Genomic DNA, 22,330 nt, shown 5'->3' with positions numbered 1-22,330 from the left:
TTATCCTGGATATCCTGGATCCTTTTAAACTGGATAACTCAGTTATAGTTCGAACGGTGTGGCCATGTGAATGACAGACCTGCACAGCTGAAACTTTTAGGTCTCCTCCTCTCATGAAACTGGACCTCTTCACTGTGTGTCTGTTGTTGTAATCTTTTTAATTGATTATCTACTTAATACCATGTCTTGGACTGAGTTCAGTATTCAAACTACTACTACTAGAGCTGAAAATTTCTAAAGCTCATTTTAATGCTTTTCTTTTTTCCAAGGCATAATATGCAACAGGCGATAACAATGAAACTGTTCTTCACATGTGTAACATTTACTTTTTTACATATTTTTGTACCAGTGAAATAACTGAAGAAGAAAAACTGCCTCTCCAGCTCCAACCAGTGATTTTATTTCCGAGCTTACAGACACCGATACAGTTATTCAGCAGTTAGATAATATAACTGTTTTTTTCTCTAATATTAATAAAAGAGATCCATAAAATGAGTTGGAACAAATCACCAGGATTACAACTTTATACAGTTAAAGCCATACTCTGTTCTCTGCCCCCTGTATTTCATGTTTACCTACTCATTGTGTAATAAATTAGTTATTTAAAGTTTTACCTAAACTATTGGGCCTTTTCCTAAGATAATAAATTCTACAACACAAAATTATCCTCAATGAAAAGACGAAAAAGTAACACTGCTGTGGCATCATAATAATAAACATGGTAGGTTGCGATATTGCACCAGGGTTTGTCGTGATGAACAGAGAACGAGCCTTTGTCACTTTAGGCTCTCCCGTGATTCTTGGTGTCTACGTGATGGCGGTAAATTCTGATATGACCATAAACATAAATAACATCAAACATTTCAAGCTGTACATAGAGGAAAAATAACCGAGCGCAAATGTAATTACATGATTGTTGCAGTGGTGAGCAAAGCTACAGTGCAATGAAAAAGTATTAACCCATTTAGCTTTAGATGTCTTAGTTTTTTGGCATATTTGTCACATTTAAATGTTTCAGATCATCAAATAAATTTTAATAGTAGATGAAGATAACCAGATTAAATACAAAATGAGGTTTTTAAATGTTTTTATCTTTTCTTAAAGGTAAAAAGCTATCAAAATCTACTTGGTCCAGTGTGGAAAAGTAATTGGCTCCCGTTGTTAAATCATAGTAAACGGTTTCTGTGATTAACCACAGAAGCTGTCTGACAAAGTGGAGAAGGCTAAAATATTTCAAAACCCAACACATCGTGCTATGATCAAAAGAAATGGCTGAGAGACAAAGTCATTGATATGGATCAGTCTGGAAAGGCTTATGAAGTCATTTCTAAGGCTTTGGGCCTCCAGTGAACCACAGTGAGAGCCATTATACATGAATGGAGGAAACTTGGAACAGTGATGATCCTTCCCAGGAGTGGCCAGCCTGCAAAAATTACTCCGAAAGCACATCGATGACTCATCCAGGAGGTCACAAAAGAACACAGAGCAAGAACTGCAGGCCTCACTTGTCTCAGTTAAGGTCAGTGTTCATATGCAACAAAGAGAAAGAAACTGAGCAAAACTGACATCGATGGCAGAGTACACAAAAGCTTGTCTCAAATTAACCAAAAGTTTAACAACTTGGAGAGTTTGAGTCCTGTCACATCTGCATACAACTAACACAGCTTGCCCTGAAGCTCAAGCATATTTGGGTGATGCAGCAGGACAATGACCCAAATACACCAGCCAGTCCACTACTGAATGATTAAAAACAAATCAAAGTCTGGACTTAAATCAGATTGAGACCTTAAACAAGCCATTCATGCTCAAAAACCTTCCAATGTGGCTGAATTAAAGCCAATCTGCAAACAAGAGTGAATTAAAATTCCTCCACAGGGATGTGAAAGACTCACTGTCCATTTCTGCTGCTGAGGTGCTGAGGGTGACTAACATTGACTAGATTTAAGAAGAATTACTTTATCAGGTGGATTTAAACAGCTTTACCCCCCTTAATAAATGAAATCATCATATAAGAACTGAAGTGTGACAAATATGCCAAAAAAAAACAAAAAAAAACAAAAAAAAAATCAGGAACTGTTTTGCAACACTGTATATCAGGATCTGTACTTTCTTGTCATGAACATAAACCAAACTAGCTTTCTATTTTCTGCCATGTGCAAATATTTAACAACATAAATATCACAACCATACTCACTCACCTGGCCTCAGATTTAAACCTCACATTAAAAGTCTACTTTACTCTCACAGCTACCTTTCGCTTCTCCTGTGTCACCTGCTTTAACGTGCAATTAGTCAAACAGTGTAAATGACACCAAACAGAAAAAGGCAAATTTGTTATAACATAATGAAAAAAAACGTTGACATGGCGAGAGGTTTAAGCCAAGATCCAGCGGTTAAAAGATTTAGCAAATAAATGTTTGTAATGTCCCGTCTCTCCACTTCTTTACTTCACCCTCTTAATCCAGCTGCGGTTATTCACATTGATCATTTGTTCCTGCTCTGCTTTTCATGTCTTTTTGCATGTGCACAGTCCACATTAAGTCCAGTGTGGACGAGTTTGATCAGGTGCAGCAGGAGAATTTTGGCTGATTTCTGGGAGCGTCTAAAATCGGCAGCGACTGACGACTGCTTTTTTCTTCATAGTTGGCGAACTTTGTTACCTGTCTGTGGAGTGGAAAAAAAACACAGGTAAGACGGGTAAACAGGTGAAAGATGGGAATGTGGAAGAAAAAAGAAAAAGAAAGTTTTACTTTTAAATGCCAGAAAGCGTTTCACTTGTAAAACAAAAGATCAAGCAGTATTTATGGTTATCATACAATGACGTATCCCTTGGTGGACGTTTAAACTTGTTGTTCTTAATGTGTTACTGATCAACACTGGCAATGCTTAGTTAGTGATGCGATATAAGCTGTATATACAACATCCATCCTCCAATAACGAAGTGAAACACCCACTAAACTAATGACAAAATGTTAGCTTCTTAATGTCTAATTCATGAAGTCCCACAGCTTTGTTTTGTTTTGGAATAATCAGGTATGTGAATCTCACCTGGCCAGGTGCAGCACGGCCTCCAGGATGTTGGATCCATCTTTGGCACTAGTTTCACAGAACAGAGTGTTGTATGTCTGTTGGTCAGAGACAGAAAACATTTAATGTTTTAATATTTTTATTAACTGCCATTCATTCCTCGAATTACAGGTTACAGTTTAAATAATTTCTCTCCAAGTTGGATGTGTAACAGGTAACTGTAAATGTAAATGTTTGGTAAAAATTTTTATTTTTAATTACCATGGCAAGTTTCTCCCCGTAGCTGGCAGGAACGCAGCCAATTCCATCTTGTCTAAGATCAGACTTATTACCCACAAGCATGATGGGAATGTCCTCGTGGGACACATCCTGCCAAGAAAAACAATGAACAATAATAATAATCATATTGAAATCTCTTGTGACAGGTTACGGAAGGTGTGCTGAACTTGTTTTACACTGAGCACAAACTTCTGAACACCACTGGCCGAATATACAACACACACACACACACACACACAGAACACCAGATCATATTGAATGCATGCTTATCCAACACTTACATATTGGCTGCATGTAAATGAAGAAAAACAAGCAGAATCATCAGTGTGACCTTTAAATATCTTTTGATAACACAAATGCTGCCAGCGTCACAGTGGACACACTTAACCATATGACTATATTATACATGTTTCTGATGCCTGGACATCTCACTTCAAAGTGTGTCAGGTGGTAACCGTATAGCTGTGGACGGTATTGCTTTACCTCAATCATATCCACCCACTCTCTAATATTGAGGAAGCTCTTCTCGCAGGTGACGTCGTACAGCAACAAAACACCGTCTGCCCGGCGGAAGTAAGACTTCGCAATACTGCGAAACCTGAAAATAGCACAGGAGATGGCTCAAACTAGACAGTTACAAACCTCATGTACTCCACTAATGAAGTGCTATTTATTGTCAAGAAATAGCAACACGTACTATCCACACCAACACATACCTCTCCTGCCCCGCCGTATCCCAGAGCTGAAGCAGCACGGGCTCTCCGTCCACGATTAGTGTTTTCATCTGGAAATCCACTCCTGAAAACACAAAGAAGAGCCAGTCAAGAAGGAAGCAAGTGAAAGTGTTTAATAGCTGATCAGAATAACTACATTATACTATTTTAATGATCTTACTTCACAGTCTACAAAAATTAAGCATTAACCAGTCAGCTGAAACTTCCTCCAAGCTTTTATTTACAAGGCTTCTTGTAGAGAAGAGGACATGACATTAAAATGCTTGCTTTTAGTTTGTGTCCAGCTCACCCAGAGTTGCACTAGAGTTCATTTTGAATTCATTCTTGCAGAGGCGAAGCAGGAAGCTGGATTTCCCCACAGCAGCGTCCCCAGCTAACACGATCCTGTAAGCCTTCTCGGACGTCATGTAGCCCAGGTCAGTGCTGTCCTTGTCCTCCTTCTGTAGCGGTGACAGGAAGGTAGTGCTCTCCAGGAAACTTTTCTGCACATTTGCTTCAAGTTGAATTCACTTTATCATCAGCAATGATCATTTTGCAGTTTCCTCAACTCTTACTAGCGACGATTTACACATAATAAGTCCACAGCCATAGCTACTACAGAGCGAAATGTACCTTCTCATACATTTTTTTTTCTACAGTGTCAAAATGTTAGGAAGAGACGAAGGGTCACAAAGTCTGGTAAGGTCTCTAAATAATTACAATTTTTTTTCCAGAAATCTGACTGTAACTTAAATTTCAACAATAACCCCAATAATCCTGTTTTTCTGACCTTTCTTACAAAATAAAAGAACCCTCTTTTATGACTCCTCTCATAATTTTCTCTCTCACCTGAACATTGATGGCACTGAGGGCCTTTCTCGTTGTTGGAGCTGGTGGTTCAGATGGCTTCCAGTCCAAAACTGAGCTGCTGTCTGATCCGAATGCTGATTCCCCATCCTGTGTCTCTGCTGGCTGTGATATAGACACAAAGTAGCAGATAGTTAAGCATTCAAGGCAAGAATACGCTTTTCCCCCCTGGAGTTAGCTATTTTCACTCTCTATGTGTTTAAATACCAGTTTGTATTTAATCATTAATTATTATCGTCTATGTAGGTTCTCAGTCATCCAGGTCATGGTGGTCTCAAGAGCTTGAAAAAGAGGGAATTAAAATGGTGTATGCATAGGTATCATAGGTAACAGCCCTATGGAACAACTTGGTCATCCCTTTTCAAACAGGTTAGTCAGAGAAACTTATTCAAGCGTGACGGTGCAAAAACGGGTCCATCCCAAGATCAAAACTCCCAAACACAAGCTAAACATCAAAGTGCAGGAGTACTTGGAGATCTATGCAGCAGAAACCCAACAGCCACTCCACAAATGCATGACACAACATTGAAGAGGCACCTCAACAGGAACAGACTCAGGTGTAGATCTACACTAAAAGGTAAAAGGAAGCTCTTTGGAGGGAAGACAGATGTTTTAAAGGAGGAGCAAAAGAGGCCATCGCCATGAACACTATGTGTGCAACAAAGGTTGGCAACGGTTTCCAGGCACTTCAACGCCCATTCAAGTCTTTCCACTGTTGTTGTAGGTGACCTCAATAGGTCACATGATAGGGTCGGGCGAGGCCTCACAGTGGCTTCACCCTTAACCCCCGGTGATGGTAATGCCTTTTTTCACAGCATGGCTCATGTGATGACGCACGCGATCAATAGCAGACCAAGAACCACCTCCAAAGGGGAACACCCCCACTAAGGGTTAAATACCTGGGACTCTCCATCTTTTGCTTTTATACCTGAAGAAACCTCTTAGATTGGAGGTGAAACGTCTCCACAGACTTGAATAAGCCCACTTCCTTTCTTCTTCAAGTTATTACATCTGTTGTGTCTGTTAGTTATTATGTTATTAAGTCTTAGACTTGGTAAAACAAATATGTAGCTATAAGCTAGACATGATTATGGTCTTACCTCAGTGTCAGAGAGTTCTCCGATTACACTGTCGTTGTTATCGTCGTCCTCCTTTTTTTTCTCCGGACTGTGATTCTCGTCCTCTTCTTCTTGACCTTTGACCTCATGCTCTGAGTCATAGCCTCCATGTGAGCCTCTGAGCGTCGACAGGCCACTGTCCACGTAGATCTCAGGTAGGCTGTCCTCCTCACACTCGCTGCTGTGCCTGCGCCTCAGGCCAGGGTCACACATGGCCAGGGCAAGGGTGTCACCGCTGGGCCGGCGGCTGAACAGAGGGTACTCGTCCATGTGCTGGGAGTACCTGAGGACGAGAAAGGCAATAAAAAAAAACACAAAATCTCCTCCTGTGTGTGCTTCAGGTAATAGATCATTTCACACATAAAGTAGTTTTGTTGGTTTTCCTGTAGGATTTTTGATGGAATACCTGCGAAGCTAGATGTGAGGTTTTTTTTTTATGTCCTGGACTTATTTTGGGTTAATACGCTCTTTTGTAATAACATTTACACAGTCTACATTGTTTTTAATGAATAGTAATAAAGTAAAGTACTAAAAACATATGATAGATCAATTTTTAAGTTATATATAAAACCTGTAAACAATATTTTAAAATGTTATGTGCATGTGTAGTTTTTGTATAAAGTACATGATCTTGTGTGCAATATATGTTGTTTTCATATTGCTTCTGCCTAAATGCCTGTAAAAGTGCCAAAAGGCAGAACCACAAGCTAAAACTGTAATAATTACATACCTGAATCGTTTTTTAATTAACTTTTCAGAGAGGCAAAACTAATCCTCACATACATTGTATTCACTGGTCAAAAGAAAATACTTTTGTTGTCTCGTTTTAAGATGCAAAAAGTTCTTATTAGTGCAAAACTGGGCTTGAATTTGCTGCTTTATGGTACAAAAACAAAACCTTTATGCCGGATAACTGCAGAATCTCATGGTTCAGCTTCTCACAGCGGCTTAAATAAATAACTTGCAGCAAAATCTACTAGACAAATAAAAATGTCACATGTTCTGGGAAAAGAAACCTTGTCAGTTCCAAAAACATCTGAATGCACCGATAACTTCTGTCGGAGCCAAGTAAACTCTACAGTAACTTCAACATTTATTTGAAAAATAAAAATAAAACAGTTTAAATATATATATATTGTTTTTTAGGAAAACAAAATAATTCCATTTTTGGTGTAAGACCAGCTCTAGTGTGCCAGTGCAGAGAATATACAGATGATTAATGTACATTTAATGCACAGATGCTCTTCTTTGTCATCTGTGTTGTTTGTAGACCGTACCTGTCTAATAATGCATATGGTGATGTGTAGCAGATGCTTTTACTTCTGCTTCTTTCCTTAAATTCTCCTGGTGATCCTCCATTAGACTGCTACACACAAGAAACAAAAATAAACTATAAAATGTATTGTTATAATCTTAGATGTGAATGATGTTATGTTGTAAGGCAGTGCATAGTTTTTAATGACCCCTTAGAGCCTAAATGATGAAATAATTCCCAGAAATTTTTTTTTCAAATTACTGATAAGTTAAATTAATGAAATAACATTTTGCACATATGAGCTTTTAGGATAAATTTATTTAAAGACTAATTACTTTTTAAAAATAGGCTGCAGTCCAATCAAATGAGTGGATCAAATCAAACTAAGATACGAAAATGTGCTAACTGAAGACATTTAAAATGTCTTTATTTATTCTGTGAATGAAGTAACTTTGTTAAGTGTTAAGATTTACCCTCGTTATCCTCTCCAGAGCTGCTCTCAGGCCATCATTGCTGTCATGGAGCTTCCTGTTGGCTGTCCTGCGCGCGCACGCACACACACACACACACACACACACACACACACACACACACACACACACACACACACACACACACAGAGAAAAGACATTTTAAATGTAGGCAACCTTGTAAAATCTGTTTCAGCAGGTGTGTGTGTGTGTGTTATTATCTGGCTTACTGTAGAATCTCAATCTGATTCTCCAGGATGTCTCGTTCATCAGAGAAGTGTTTCATGAGCTCCTCGTCTCTGAAGGAAAACAGAGACAGACAGAGACACAGTTAGTGAATCTAAAGAAAAGCTTTACACCAGAAAGCCTTCTTCCTTCTTTTAAGGTGAATGTGTAAACCACTACATTGTGGAGCCAAATGTTACTAAATCTGAACACAAGCATATATTTATCTATCAATTAAAAAAAAAAACATATCTAAAGTGTTACATATTTTTGTATGTTCATCGCTGTTTAGGGCCTCAGTTTCTACACAAAGCTTAAACAACACAAACTCCTTAAATGTACGGATTACTTTTATTAGAGAGAGAACACCGACTCATAGTGTGTTAAAACATTTATATTTCTTCTTATTCAATCATCTTCCGAAAGAGAGAGACCCCCTGCACAGCCCAAACGCCAGTTGCAGGATCTCGAACATTAGAATCATAAACTGTGCCTCATATAGGTGTTATTTTGGTACTTTACACGTCACACAGTTTCAAACATTGGTTATAAAGTTCCTCTTTTCTGTGTCTTATCTATTAATATGCCTGTGCACTAAAACTTCCTGTTTTTCAGTCTGGCTGAGCACTTAGTTTATGAGTCAAAAGTGGCCTTGCTTTACAAACCTTCATGATTAAAGTACATAAAACAATATAATGAGAAAATAAGGATACTATGGATATTAATTACATGACACTTTCAAATGATAAATTCTACAAAGTCTTAATTTTGACTAATTCTTATATTGTTAAACCAGAAGGGGAAGCAACCAAAGTAAACTAAAGATGCAATACTTTAAAATAAATTTAGGATCTTCAGTCAAACAGCAGCTGCTGCAAAATATAACCAACATGGGTTATATGCCGTATCTCTAGTGGCCACTGGAGGCTGCTTCAGAAGTGAGGTGATTCCAATAGTAAACAAAAATTGCATACAGCCTGATACAGAAAACTGGCTTTAGCACTATGGTTTTCTTTTATTTACAATCTGCTGTCTGAAGGTAGGTAATGTAAAATATAAACATCTGGAAGAGGGATCCCTCCTCTGTTCTGCTTTTTCTTTTTCCCCTGCTAAATGGTTTATTGGGAAGTTTTTTCTTATTGTGATATGTAAAAACATAGTAGGTAAAAACATCAATCTTGAATCTATTATATATCCATCCATCCATCCATCCATCTTCATCCGCTTTGTCCGGGGCCGGGTCGCGGGGGCAGCAGCCTAAGCAAAGAGGCCCAGACCTCCCTCTCCCCAGCCACCTCCTCCAGCTTATCCGGGGGAATACCAAGGCGTTCCCAGGCCAGCCGAGAGATATAATCTCTCCAGCGCAATTCTATTATATATTTTCAATAAAATCATCATAGTTTCCCCATTAAATAATGGCTGATATTTTTATACAGTCTTCTCCTTTTTTACACGTCTGTCACAGTTGTGCAAAGTTACTGAAAGACACGCGAGACTCCTCAGAGATGGAGGAACAAAAGTGTCAACCCAATGAGTCAGAAGCAGGCGGGGTTTTCTCCTCCCTTTGTCTCTGTTGCGTCTGTTACTAGGTAACGCTCCCAAAGATGTTATTGTACGTGTGAAGGCACTCCAGGATATCCTGTTTCAGCTGTGACAACACAATAAAATTCTCAGGAGCCAACATGCAGACAGACAACCAGGAGAGGTTGTGCCTCTGTCGTCTGTCTCTGTTACTCGGCTCAGGGGTGGGGTCGTGTGATAAGGTATTCTGGATTCTTCTAGAGTCAGTACATTTAGCTGGTATGAAGTGTATTCAGTGGTTTTACAAGTGTAAATATTTATTTTTCTCAAGTTCTCATTAATCTTTAAACAAGGAAAGAAAAAGGTGGAAATACAAACCTGTTCTGCAACTTCTTTTCGTCAATAATGGAGGTTTAGACTTTCATGGTGTGCAGTGAAACTGTATGTGTTTAGAGAGAGCTAAATGATGTGAAGTACAAATCTTTTTTTATTTTTTTTGTTTCTTTTTTAATCATCGATGTAAAAAAGTAAAAAGAATAAATAACATGTGGCTAATTAGATGTGGTGCTCAACTTTAACTCCACGGACCACACGTCAAAATCTGTACCGAGGGTTTAAATTATTTAACGAAAGCAGCCAAACCGATTTACCGCTCGGAGTTGATGCTTTGATCGGTTAGCTCGGTCTTCAGCGAGTCCATCTCACTCTGCAGGCAGGCGACTTTGGTCTGAGACCTCAGCAGCTCCTGCTTTAACCGCTGGTTCTCCTGCAGACGCACAGACAAGCAGCAAAACAGAAGATTACAGCTGTGTGTTGTAAGCAGGAAGCATAATGACTGTATAAATGAGTTCAAATACATTCACTCTCACCAGTGTTAGCTCATTGATCTTCTTCTTCAAGGCCGGGCTCTCGTCTTTCACTGTGATGTTCTTGTACTTCTCCTCTATCTGGTAAAGTTGAAATGTATAGGATAAAGATTATTCGACCTACTCACTCTTGTGGGCTACTTTTACTTGTACATGCATCCAGAAATGTCGATTCTAATTGGTTCAAAAAAATAAAAATAAACAGCTCTTACAAATCAGTTTCAGAGGAGTGGGGAAAAAAAGTTTCATAAAACGGCTAAATTTGTACTATTTAAACATTTTAACCTGATGACTTTCGGGATGCTTTTTTCCGTGCATGTTCTCAGACCTGATGCAAATGCTTGGACACATACACAGATGTCTTCATTAAGACCAACCCAACACAATAACTTGCTTCTCTGCATGCTTGATCTGCTCTTCAAGATTGTATGAAATCACTTCCCTTGTAAACAGCTGACTTGAAATATAAAATCAAAGGTTTATTTACTCAATTAATTAATCATTAAGAAAAATGTGGTATAAATTGAATGGTATACCAATCAATTTTAAACCCGATTCCATTAAAGTTAACATTTTACATTGTACTAATATATTTACTAATAATGTACTAATATAATTAAAATGAGTTAAAGTCAGCATTTTGGATCTAAATTTGTTTCGAGCGTAAAATCCTTATCGTGTCAGTATCATATAAATATGTTTAAAACCACCACTACAGCAATTGTGTTGTAAAAAACCAGAACTCAGTCAGACAAGTTAAAAATGTACCATCTGCATCCTCTGGATCTTACACTGCAGCTCACACACTTCAGTTTCATAACTTCTTCGTAATTCACTCAGCGAAGCCTCTGCTCGCTTCTTCTCCTGTAAAAGCACAAATACAAACCCCCCCAAACAGAAAATATATCAATCAGTTGCATCAGAAAGGCAGTTTACTGTATGATTTGTGTGTTTGTGTATGTGTGTGATTGGCTTTTGCTTCTTACTCTGCATAAAGCCATTTTAAAGTGGATTTTAAACCCCTTGATGAAGGGTCTGAGGAATCAAAAACTTTTTTTTAATGTACAATTTCCAAAATAAATTCCTCCGTTACAGGTGCCAGGATATGACAGTGTGAATATCATGGTGTGAGAGGATACAGGTGACCGCCCTCTAATTTTGTGTGCTTTTCTTAGACAAAACAAACAGTAGAGCCCGAGTCAGCTGAGTCAATGGAGAACACTTACATAACTTTAGGCACAGTGATAAAACAGAGTTTATATTCACAGCTTTTAAAGAAACGTCAGGACCACAGATAAAATCAACATGTTTAAATAAATTCAATGGTTTGTTTCCTGATATAACAAGTGATGCTTTATGTTTCTGCCAGTCTTTGTCAGCTTTTCTTCCTTTTATTGCATTTTATTTCATGTTATGGAAAGCTAAATGCTGTTATCAAAGCTTATCATTTTCCACAAAACACTGATTATGTGTTCTGCTGGATTTTGGGAAATATCTGCCGCTTTCATGAGGCTCCAAATCTGGGGGCTTTTAATTCATAGACGATATATTAAGACATAAACAGACCTAAATTTAGGCATTAAAAAGCTGCTGTAATAACAAATTTGCCTACTCTAGCTGTGGATGTGGATACGTTTGACAAACAGACAGAATTCATAGAGATTTAACTTCATCAGTCAATAAAAAGCAGGTTAAACAATTCAAAGTTCAGGTCAGCCACATGCTGATGTAGCTGACCTGGCTCTTTATAGATTATCATCTTCATCCACACACCACCATCCTTATCACCACCAACACATACAGCCTTATCATTTTAGAATAGAGGATAAAACATGCCCCAGCACCTCGAGTTATCTGCTGTTTTATATCCACAGAGTTGTGAGAGCAGCAGGCGTGTCTGAATTGGGATCAGTAAGCTGCTACACGGCTGCGTATGTTTGTTTGACATGAGGGAAGAGCTGAACAAACGCGCCCTGCTTATCACTTTGCCTACACAAACTCCAGGGAAAGAAACGCATCATAGCAACTAGCCGAAAAAAAGCAAACAGTGTAAAAACACAAAGTCACGGGTCTGCAGTGGAGGGTCTCATATGTGTGTCGTGTGGGCTAGGTATTGGTCCCACCTGCTCACGTGTTTTTCTCTCGGTAGCTTGAATGCGTTGGTCCATTTCTTCCTCCATTTCACTGAGCTGCATTGATGCTTGGTCCTGCGCTCTGTAACACAGTAATAAGATCACCTCACTAGACTCCAGATATTTCTATCCATGTGATCCAGGCAGCTGACGCTAACTTAACTTTCTGATTTGTGACAGTATTTATTGTTCGCCTGACATTTGGATTGACACAAAACATTTGTAATTTCTTAGAAAACAAGCTTGACTATCAGTGTCAAACAGTCATGCTACTTTTGTCCAATCATACATAAGAACATTTTTGAAGCCAGATACTGATGTTAGACGAGAGGGCCTGACTCACACTCTTCTTTCCTGTTATCCCTACTCCCCCAAACTTCACTGCTGGCACACAACTCGGGTTCTCCTGGCACTGGCCAGACTCAAACTTGTCCATCAGACTGCCAGACAGGGAAACGTGAGCTTGACTTTTACTTCCACTGCTCCTATAAGCATTGGCATGCTTTGCACCGATCCATCCAATACCTGACATTGTGCTTGCATTTAGCTCTTGACCTTGGAAACCAATGACACGAAGCTCCCTGAGAACAGTGTTTGTGCTGATGTTAAATGCCAAAGGAGGTTTATAACGCGGTAATTACTGAGTCAGCTGCGCATTAGAGACTTATGTCCCTCACAACTCAGTAATCCCGCTCATAATATTAAATGTTTTGCTAATTTAGGAACAAGTTGCTGTAGTTCTTTTATTCTTCCACTTTGCGATAACAGCCACTGTGACAACGTGGATGAGCAGTTGGAATACTCTCCACTTGTCTCAGAAGTATTGACTTTTTCCACATTAAGCACATTATTCTCTACCTATGTTTATTTGCTATGATTTGCTATTGTCAAAGTAATATTGCTGCACCTACTACCCTGGGTTTGTTTGTGTAAGCTTTATGTTGCCATCAAAATCAAACATTCAGCACATTAAAGCAAAGACTCTGTCACAGGTTGCTTTGTATTTTTTAGGCTGCAGAATTAACTCCTTTGTGCATACTTACATCGACTGTTCTCAGCCTTCGTGTACGTCAGGTGTAGGGAAAGGCCCAACCAGAGTTTCCTGATTTTTAAAGTACTGATGATGTCATGTCTGACATCAACAGGTCAAACTAAGAGGTTCAGTCTACATTGATGCACTGGTAGTTATATGTTTTACTTATGATCTGGTTGCTCAAGTCTCTCTCCTGTGGTTCATACTCGTCCTGTCTACATCTTTGCCACATGCTCATTAGGGTGGCTGTAGTTCAGTATGTAGAGCAGGTCATCTGCTAATCGTTCACAGGTAATGACTGATCATATATGTGTGTGTGCATGATGCTCACCGTTTGATGGCAAGTGCCAAGTTCTCCATCTCTGAGTTCTGCTGTTTGATCTCTTTGGTGAAGTTGAGGATGACTTTCTCAAATTGAGGAATCAGTCTGGGCTCAGTCAGACTGATGTTCTGATACAGTGTTGCTGCTTGCTCACGCCTGGAGAAAAATCAGGAGATAAATTAGCTCGCTGCAAACAAATTTTTGCTAGCAGAAATTGAGGGTTACATTAAAGAATTTTGGTTTGTACGGTTTGATTCATTAATATTTTTGTAGTTTTGTTTATTAAAAAAAATAAAATCAAGATGCGATTGAAGTGAAGCCTTCCTGCTTTAATTCAATGGTTTTGCAAAAGGATGGCAGTAACTGTTTAGACAATATAAACATTTTTATACACAGTGTCCCATTTTCAGAGCTTCAAAAGCAATTGACCACTGTGCATGATGACAGAATTATTTTGATGATTAAGAAAAAAAACTTTACAACATCTAACCAAGTTAAGAATAAACTCTTGAAGAGGAAGACATATCATTGTCAAAGTCTACAATCAAGAGACATCTTCATGGGTTTACAACAAAATGCAAACCACTGGTTAGATTCAAGAAGATGAAGGCCAAATTAGCCTTAGCCAGAAAACACAATAAAATACAGTGATGGAAACATGTTTTGGACAGATGAAACTAAGGTTAATTTGTATCGAAATGATGGGAAGAGAAAGGTTTGTATGGCTGTGACTGGAACTGGGTCACAAGTGTTTATTGATGATGTGACTCCTGATGGAAGTAGCAGGATGAGTTGTGAAGTATACAGGGCTGTACTCTCTGCTAATACTGATCAGGCACAGTGTAAATTCACAGTGCAAATGGATAATGACCCAAAGCAGACTGCAAAAGCAACCCGAGAGTTTCTCAAGCTAAAGAAATGACATAATCTTCAATGGCCAAGTCAGTCACCTGATCACAACCTAGTAGAGCCGCTTTCAGTCATGAAATAAGACAATAAAGGCAGAGAGACCCAGAAACAAGCAGCAGCTGAAGGTGTCTGCAGTAAAAACCCGGCGGAGCATCTCAAGGGACGAAACACAGCATTTGGTGATGTCCATGAGCTTTAGACCTCAGTCACTGACTTCAATGGATTTTCATCTGGGCTTGGTTGTAGTATAAAAAATGTCTATAATTCCTAAACAGTTCGTAAAAGTTTTTTTTAAATCCCCTTAACCCTGTAAGACCCAACTAATCAAAAAATAGCCAGAAAATTCAGATTTTTTAGAACTTATAACAAACTTATAACAAAATCCACAAACATTTTTTTGCTATATCATGTTGTGTATGATATATTTTTATGATATATGAATTATATATTGTTTGTATGGCATTTCATACATTGGGTGTGTTTGGCAACTTTATGTTAACAACAGTGTTAATTTTAGACAAAAAAAAAGGAGTTTTGTCCATAACATTTTGAAATTATGGCAAGTGCTGATGATGTTGATGAGAACGAGGTCTCAGAAACTCATGCGTCAAATATGATACAAAGGTCATTATAGGGTTATATTTAAAGCTGAAAATGCACTTCACTCACGTCTTGAATGTCTATTTAAAATCCGCTGTAGGGTACACACAGATAAAATAACAAACAATTCTGTCTTTGTTCGGACTCAGCTGAATATGCTCTAAAAACAGACATTATCCAACAAATTCACAAGAGGTTTAATTATTTATTGAATATTTTTTGAGTATTTGTTTTATATTCTTAATAACAATGGCGGTGTGGACACACAAAAAATGTACCTTTTTATTATTAATTAGATAAATGGCAGACAACAGATTATTTCTTGTAGGTAACACTGGATTACAATAACAGGGTTAAAAGTCTTTAACTGTGGGAAAATGTTTCAAATGATAAAAATCCTGATGTTTTCCTCGCAATTGTGCATTTGGAGTTCTGATTTTCATTTGATCTGCTAACAAGACTGATGTTACGATATGAAAAATGGAGTGTAACAAATGAGTCAGGGTGTAGTACAGCTTTAATTACACTAATATTAAACAAAATAAACACTAAATAAACAATATTGAGAATGCCTTAAGTCAACACTCCTTTGACAGGTAGACAAACTGTTCTACTTTATTCTGAGTGGCTGAAGAAAGCATTTCATCAGCTTGGTAGAAAGTTTGCTATAAAGTTTGTTCTATCTACCGCTCCACCCTAACAGCAATTAACATAATTGAGATATTTAGCAAATCTACATTTTTGTTGAGCCTTTAAAGATTATTTAGCAAGTAGAAAACAAAACGATTTGTGTGTCAGTTTAAGTAATATCTGATGTTGGAATAACTCTTCTAATTTTAAAGACTGATTTTTAATGAATGCTTCTTTTCATGTATGTCACTTTGCTTCCCAGTGACACAACCTGTCGTTTATTTACCCTGAAAACAAAATAGCTTTCCTGGTGTGTGTTAAACCCGAACTCAGAACTCAGAAACGCAAAAGCCGAAAGAATGAAATCAAATGAAGAGACCCAAATTAAACCCTGTAAAATTTTGTATTTATATATGAAATTTGTGTTCAAACGCAATTTTTGTAAACAGTTGATCATGTCAACAAATGCAGAGTAGAGACATTTGAACCCCCTAGAAGAAAATTCTTGAAAACCGAGCAGCGAAAGCCTTTTATAGGTCAAACCATCTTTCCAGGCTCGGTCTCCATCAGCTGAGAGACTGAACAAAGTTCATAACTCATTAGATCAGTCTCAAGCATAAAGAAGGAAGAAATTGATTTTTTGCTCTTGACTTGTCTTCTTGTTCTCACACAAAATATCTTTTCAACTCCTGAAAACAGACATCTGTCTGAAGTGAAGCGTGTACTGGGTTTTCCAAACTATCCTCCCTCAGCTGACTGATGTAACAGTGACTATAAATGCTTGAAGATGAAAGAGTGCATTTATCCGACGGCACCACCGTGACAATCAATGTCCTGATGCCGCAACACAACAGCATGAGCAAAAGTCCCATGTAAGGCCAGTGGCCACATGCACGTGGATAGGTCTACAGTGTGTGTAAAGCGAGTAAGCATTATCGAGCCCAGTCATTGGATGTGATCATTTTCAGAGAACTGTTTTTATCACTTAATACTGATTTATGAATAATTCAAGCATAAAAAATGCACCTAACTCACAGGATGAGCCACATACACATAACAAACCACTTAGGAAGTAATCAGTTTTAAACCTTATTTTAGGCACTTTGTTACTAGCAGCTTGTTACAAAAACACATCATTTATTCTCATTTCCTTAGCTGAATCTACAAAAATGCAAAACATAAAGAGAAACGGAGAGAAAAAGCTGAACTGGACTGAATCAGTTGCACCATGTCTTATGAATCCAAATTTTAAATGTTTGGTTTCAATCATAGTCAGTGTGCACGATGGAGATCAGGAGAGAAGTACAACAGTCAGAGTCTACAGTCATCTGTAAAACACAGAGAAGGCTCCGTCATGGTTTGGGGGAGTGGCTTCATGTTTCAGCATGACAATGCTCCCAAACACACTTCCAGAGCAGTAAAAGCATATTCAGATAGAAAAAACACAGTGGAACACAGTCAGTGATGGACCGGCCTCCTCAGAGCCCGAATCTCAATATTATTCAAGCAGTGTGGGATCATCTAGACAGATAATCGAACAAAAGGCAGCCAACATCCAAAGAAGAGCTTCATATGTCCTTCAAGAAGCCTGGAACTATTGCTGAACATTAGAGAATGAGACGGTGTTAAAGAATAAAGGAAATATCAACTCATAAGAATGCTACCAACTCTGTTTTTCCCTTATATACTATATTTCCATGTATGTTTCCAATCATTTTCCATTTTCCTAACAAAATATAAAGAAAAGAGAAATGACTTTGCAGAGTGCTGTAGGGGAGACCGGGGATAGTTGTAACGTGGGTCAGTTGTAACACTTCCAATTTCTCCAATCAGGGCTAAGTTTCAAATGATGTGATTCATCCTGTGCATGCCCAACTCAGTTCTGCTATCACATGTGAAAAATCAGCACATTTTGTCAAACACAGACAATTTAACACGAAAAAAAGTAATTTGTATGCCAAAAAGTACGTTTTTCTACTTTATTTCAATTTCTAATAGCATTATCTGCTTTGCAGTTAAACTCATCAAACTTAAATTGTGTTATTTGTATGTCTATGGGGATATATTCTGCGTAGGTCTTTAGTGCTAATGTTTTAGCCGTTGGCTGTAATGTTAGCTAGTTCGTGGCTATAGGAGTCTGGGTCAGTTGTAACAGCAACAGTCTGGGTTAGTTGTAACAATAATGCAGATGTTAAAACTTACCACACTATTACTTTAACTTATATTAAACAAGTTGGGGCAACGACATCAGCAGAGAGAGGTTCACTGGTCGCCTTTGTATATGCGGTTAATGCCATTGGCAACACAATTCCTCCACTGTTTGAGTTCCCACACATACATTATGCAGACCACTGTGTCAGAGATGGACCAGTAGGAAGTATTGGTAGTGGAAATAAATCAGGATGGGTGCAAGAAACAGATTTCCTCATCTTTCTGAGGCACTTTGCAAACCACACCAAGGTTAAGCCATGATAAAAAGTAATGGAATTGTGATGCTGGTGCACAACTACATTTTTTCAGCTTCATTGTTATGTTCAAAAGTTGGTGCAAGAGTTGTAGGTTATAATGCCCACTGAGCCAATGAGGCCAAAATCAAGGAAGACCAACCAAAATTAATGAAATATTCAGTTGCAGAAAATTCCATAATTTGTCTTTTTTGGGGGGTTGGAATATGTTCAAAAGCTAGATTTCTGCATTCTGTCACACACACACAGCTACATAAATGGCTTTAAGTGCATTCGTGTGTTGAATAAAAAAGATTACATGTTAATGTTTTGTCAGTACCCTTATTTCATTGTGTTACATTTCACCCCAGGATATGTTACAACTAACCCAGGCTACCGCAGGCCCACCACCCGCAGGAGGCGCCATAGGGGTCTGGTGCATTGTGTGCCGGGTGGCGGCCAGGAGCGGAGGCCCTGGCGGACTGACCCCCGGCTGCCAAGACAAACTATAACTGAAGATAAATTAAACAATCATAACAGAGCATTTTAACTTTGAATTTTTGTTAGGAATTACTTTGATTTATGGATTAATGGCACAATTGTTAAACATGGTTTGGAGTTTGCTCCCTTTGTCTGCTTTTATGTTAGAGCATGAGTGATTTGCACAGCTTGCGCCTTCCCATACACCTGTGTGTGTGAGGGGGGTCACCATTAATGCCTGTCTTTAGCTTACATGCATTCTGGAAAAAACAAAAAAATAAAAACGTGAACATCCAGAGATTTTCACACAGGCGCACTCTCATTTTCATATTATTAATAATGATTTTAGTCATGGATGGAAATGGATTCGTCGTTTTGTAGCAGCAAACTTTGAAATGTGCTCTGGATCTTTCCCAGAGTTCACCTTTTTAAATTAGATGTGTGCTTTACTTCAGAGGTGCTATTTTCCCTGTGAAGATTAATTGTCACTATCACATTTACGCACACTGCGCTCACTGTTGAACGCACTCATATCTCCTGAACATTTCCATATTTTAAACACATCCGCCCGTCTGTACCCATCGCCCTTACCGGCCAGAGAACAGCTGTGCACTCTCACCTGGGGATGAACTTGGCCTGCTCGTTCAGCCTGCTCTCAAAGTCTTCCCAAGCAGCAGACGGGTCGCCTCCTTCTGACTCCATGTCCGCCTCGTAGCGGTCGTGAAATCCGCTGATGAACTCTTGCAGGGTGACAGTGCCGTCCTTGTCGACGTCCAGCTGGTCAAATATTCGGTCAGCCTCGGCTGCTGACACCTGTAGCTCTGCGCAGATTGTGAGAAACTCGTTTCGTTCGATCTGCCCGGAGTTGTCCACATCGTAGGTGTGAAAGAGGGACCGCAGCCGGTCCTGTTCCTCTGCGCTCATTCCCTTGATAGGGGGCTGTGGCTGGCTGGGGTAAAAAAAAAAGAAAAAAAGAAGGCGTTTCGGTAAATTACAATTACCACCGAGACGACGAAACCTTGAAACCTTACAGGAACGCCAGCGTTTTACTTTCCGGACACCAGGAAAAAACAAAAGTAGTCCAAACTCCAAACTTCCAGAGTTAATCCGCTCCTATCCAAACATTACCACAGCTGGTGTGCCCTTACAAAAGTTTTGATCAAAGAAATCCATTTTAAACAATCCAAACTATCATTAAAATAAAAGCATTTGCTCCCGCGTAGCCTTCACGCGAGATGTTACAGATTGTTGTAGCCAATGGCCAGCTGGACGGAAAAAGCTGCTGTGTCTCACTGCCTCAGGTAACGCGCCTGCCATCGCTACCTGCCAGTGTGATCACTCCCCTCTCTCTTCCTAACAATAGACCTCTGGGCTTCAGGCCAAATGAAAGTGGCTCTGTGGCGAAAGCCTATTATCGTTCTAGCTGAATAAACTGAAGTTTCTGTAACTGAGCGAAGAACAGACTGACACACACGTAGTCTAGATTTCCATTTTTTCCAGGCCCAAATTATTATTTGACTATTAATCACATTAAATAGAGGCGAATATTAAAAAAAAAACCATGTATACATAAATATTAATTTATTTATCTGTTTCAACACAATAATATTAACTGTTTGATAGTAGACTTTACGTTTATATCATACTGAGGACCTTTCAAATTCAAATCAGTTTTATTTATATGGTTTCAAATCACTAAAACAGTTGCCTCAAGGCACTTTATATTGTGAGATAAGGACCCTACAAAAACATGGAGAAAACAGAGAAAACCTCAACATCAAGTGTTTGCTCATGATCACCTATGAGCAAACACTTGATGGCAGTGGCAAGGAAAAACTCCTGTTTAATAGGAGGAGACCTCCTGCAGAACCAGGCTCAGGGAGGGGCGGCTATCTGCCTGGGTGAGGGGAGGAAGACAGGACAAAAAACATTCTGTGGAAGAGAGGCAGTGATTTGTAACGACTAAACATGTAGAGAGTGAAAAAAGTGAGTGAGCAAGAAACACTCAGTGCATCATGGGAAGCCCCCAACAGCCTAAGCCTACTGCAATATAACTAAAGGGGGATGCAGGGTCACCTGATCTAACCATAACTATGTGCTTTATCAAATAGGAATGTTTTAAGCCGAATCTTAAAAGCAGAGAGGGTGTCTGTCTCCCGAATCCAAACTGGGAGCTGGTTCCACAGAAGAGGGGCCTGGAAGCTCAACACCCTGCCTCCCTGCTTCTACTTTGAAATATCCAAGGATCCACAGGTAAACCAGCAGTCTGAGAGCGAAGTGCTCTACCTGGTTGATATGGTACTATGAGGTCTTTAAGATGAGATGGCTCCTAATATTTTAAGATTTTGCATGAGATGGGAAGGATTTTAAATTAAATTCTGGATTTAACATGGAATTAATGAACATACACCAACATGGAAGAAATATGTTCTCTCTAGTCTTTGTAAGTATTCTCATTGCTGCAATTTCCCATTTCCACTGCAGTTTATATGGGAAAATACACAAAAATGAACAAAAACATACTAAAATACTCTAATGTTACACTAACAGGTATCATAATGAGCCTGACGTCCTTGTCTTATAAAGTAATCATTTACAACAGGTTAAAGAAACCTCACATGTAGCTTTCAGATTGCTAAAAAGTAATTGCACCTTCTACCTTGTGATTGAAATGCTGTTTCTACATCAAAATTACTTTATTTGTTCATCATCTTCATCACTTTTTGGCACACTGGCACATTTGCCTGATTTTCCTGCTCTGCCATGGTAACACAGCCCAACCTACTCTTGTTATCTAAGGATGGTTTCCTTGTGTGAAAAACATTAGGATCCATTGACAAAAAAGCTAAAATTTGCGTGCAGTACGTGGAATACAATGAAGTCACCAAGCACATTGTTCAGTTTTTACTGCCTATGGCAGGTTAAGCAGCAATCCTCCAGCTGGATGCCCACTGACCTGATTTTACAGACTGCTCTGCAAACCAGATACCTCAATCGCATATCTTACAAAATGTGACAGCTGTGATATTGTTAAATTTTGTTTAACACACAAAAAAATCTAGATTAGTACATCACACTTTGTTCTTCAGTAAAAATCAGGTTAATGAACCAGATTATTGGTTATGCTTCCTGTTTAAGGACATGTCAGCAATGCTTGGTCCACATTTTCATAAATAAATTGTCATCTAATTTATCTCTATATTCAGCTTCCTGTCAGGTCAAAGTATCAGTTTCTGTTATCCTAAACTACACGATCTGTACCCACAAGAATAGTTGGATTCAAACCTACCATTAAAGAAGACCGCCCCATGCAGGCATATTTTACACATTTTGCTATGACAAGTTGCTGTTAGCTACACTCAGAGCACTCAGGCCTTTTCACCTCTCACCTGGACAGGACCTGCTCTTTTTTATCCCAAGCTGAGGAGTCTGTGTCTTC

General features: G+C 38.8%; 1 protein-coding gene across 1 annotated transcript; it reads right to left on the bottom strand.

Annotated features, from left to right (window-relative positions):
- Positions 1 to 385: 385 nt before the first annotated feature.
- rasef (RAS and EF-hand domain containing) lies at positions 386 to 20,084 on the bottom strand. Its single transcript, XM_076890927.1, has 18 exons — positions 19,923 to 20,084; positions 19,511 to 19,840; positions 13,838 to 13,984; positions 12,465 to 12,555; positions 11,110 to 11,205; positions 10,345 to 10,422; positions 10,126 to 10,241; positions 7,960 to 8,028; positions 7,733 to 7,799; positions 7,282 to 7,370; positions 5,987 to 6,287; positions 4,869 to 4,991; positions 4,330 to 4,480; positions 4,023 to 4,104; positions 3,790 to 3,904; positions 3,289 to 3,396; positions 3,049 to 3,125; positions 386 to 2,664 (listed from the first exon to the last, which is right to left on the bottom strand). The coding sequence occupies exons 2-18, from the start codon at positions 19,813 to 19,815 to the stop codon at positions 2,562 to 2,564; spliced, it is 2,118 nt and encodes a 705-aa protein (XP_076747042.1). The 5' UTR covers positions 19,816 to 19,840; positions 19,923 to 20,084; the 3' UTR covers positions 386 to 2,561.
- Between the last annotated feature and the right edge of the window lie 2,246 nt (positions 20,085 to 22,330).

The sequence above is a fragment of the Maylandia zebra genome, linkage group LG12 (genome assembly GCF_041146795.1).
Source record: "Maylandia zebra isolate NMK-2024a linkage group LG12, Mzebra_GT3a, whole genome shotgun sequence".
In the NCBI taxonomy this organism is placed as follows: domain Eukaryota; kingdom Metazoa; phylum Chordata; class Actinopteri; order Cichliformes; family Cichlidae; genus Maylandia; species Maylandia zebra.
This window is presented reverse-complemented; position numbering and strand designations above follow the sequence as displayed.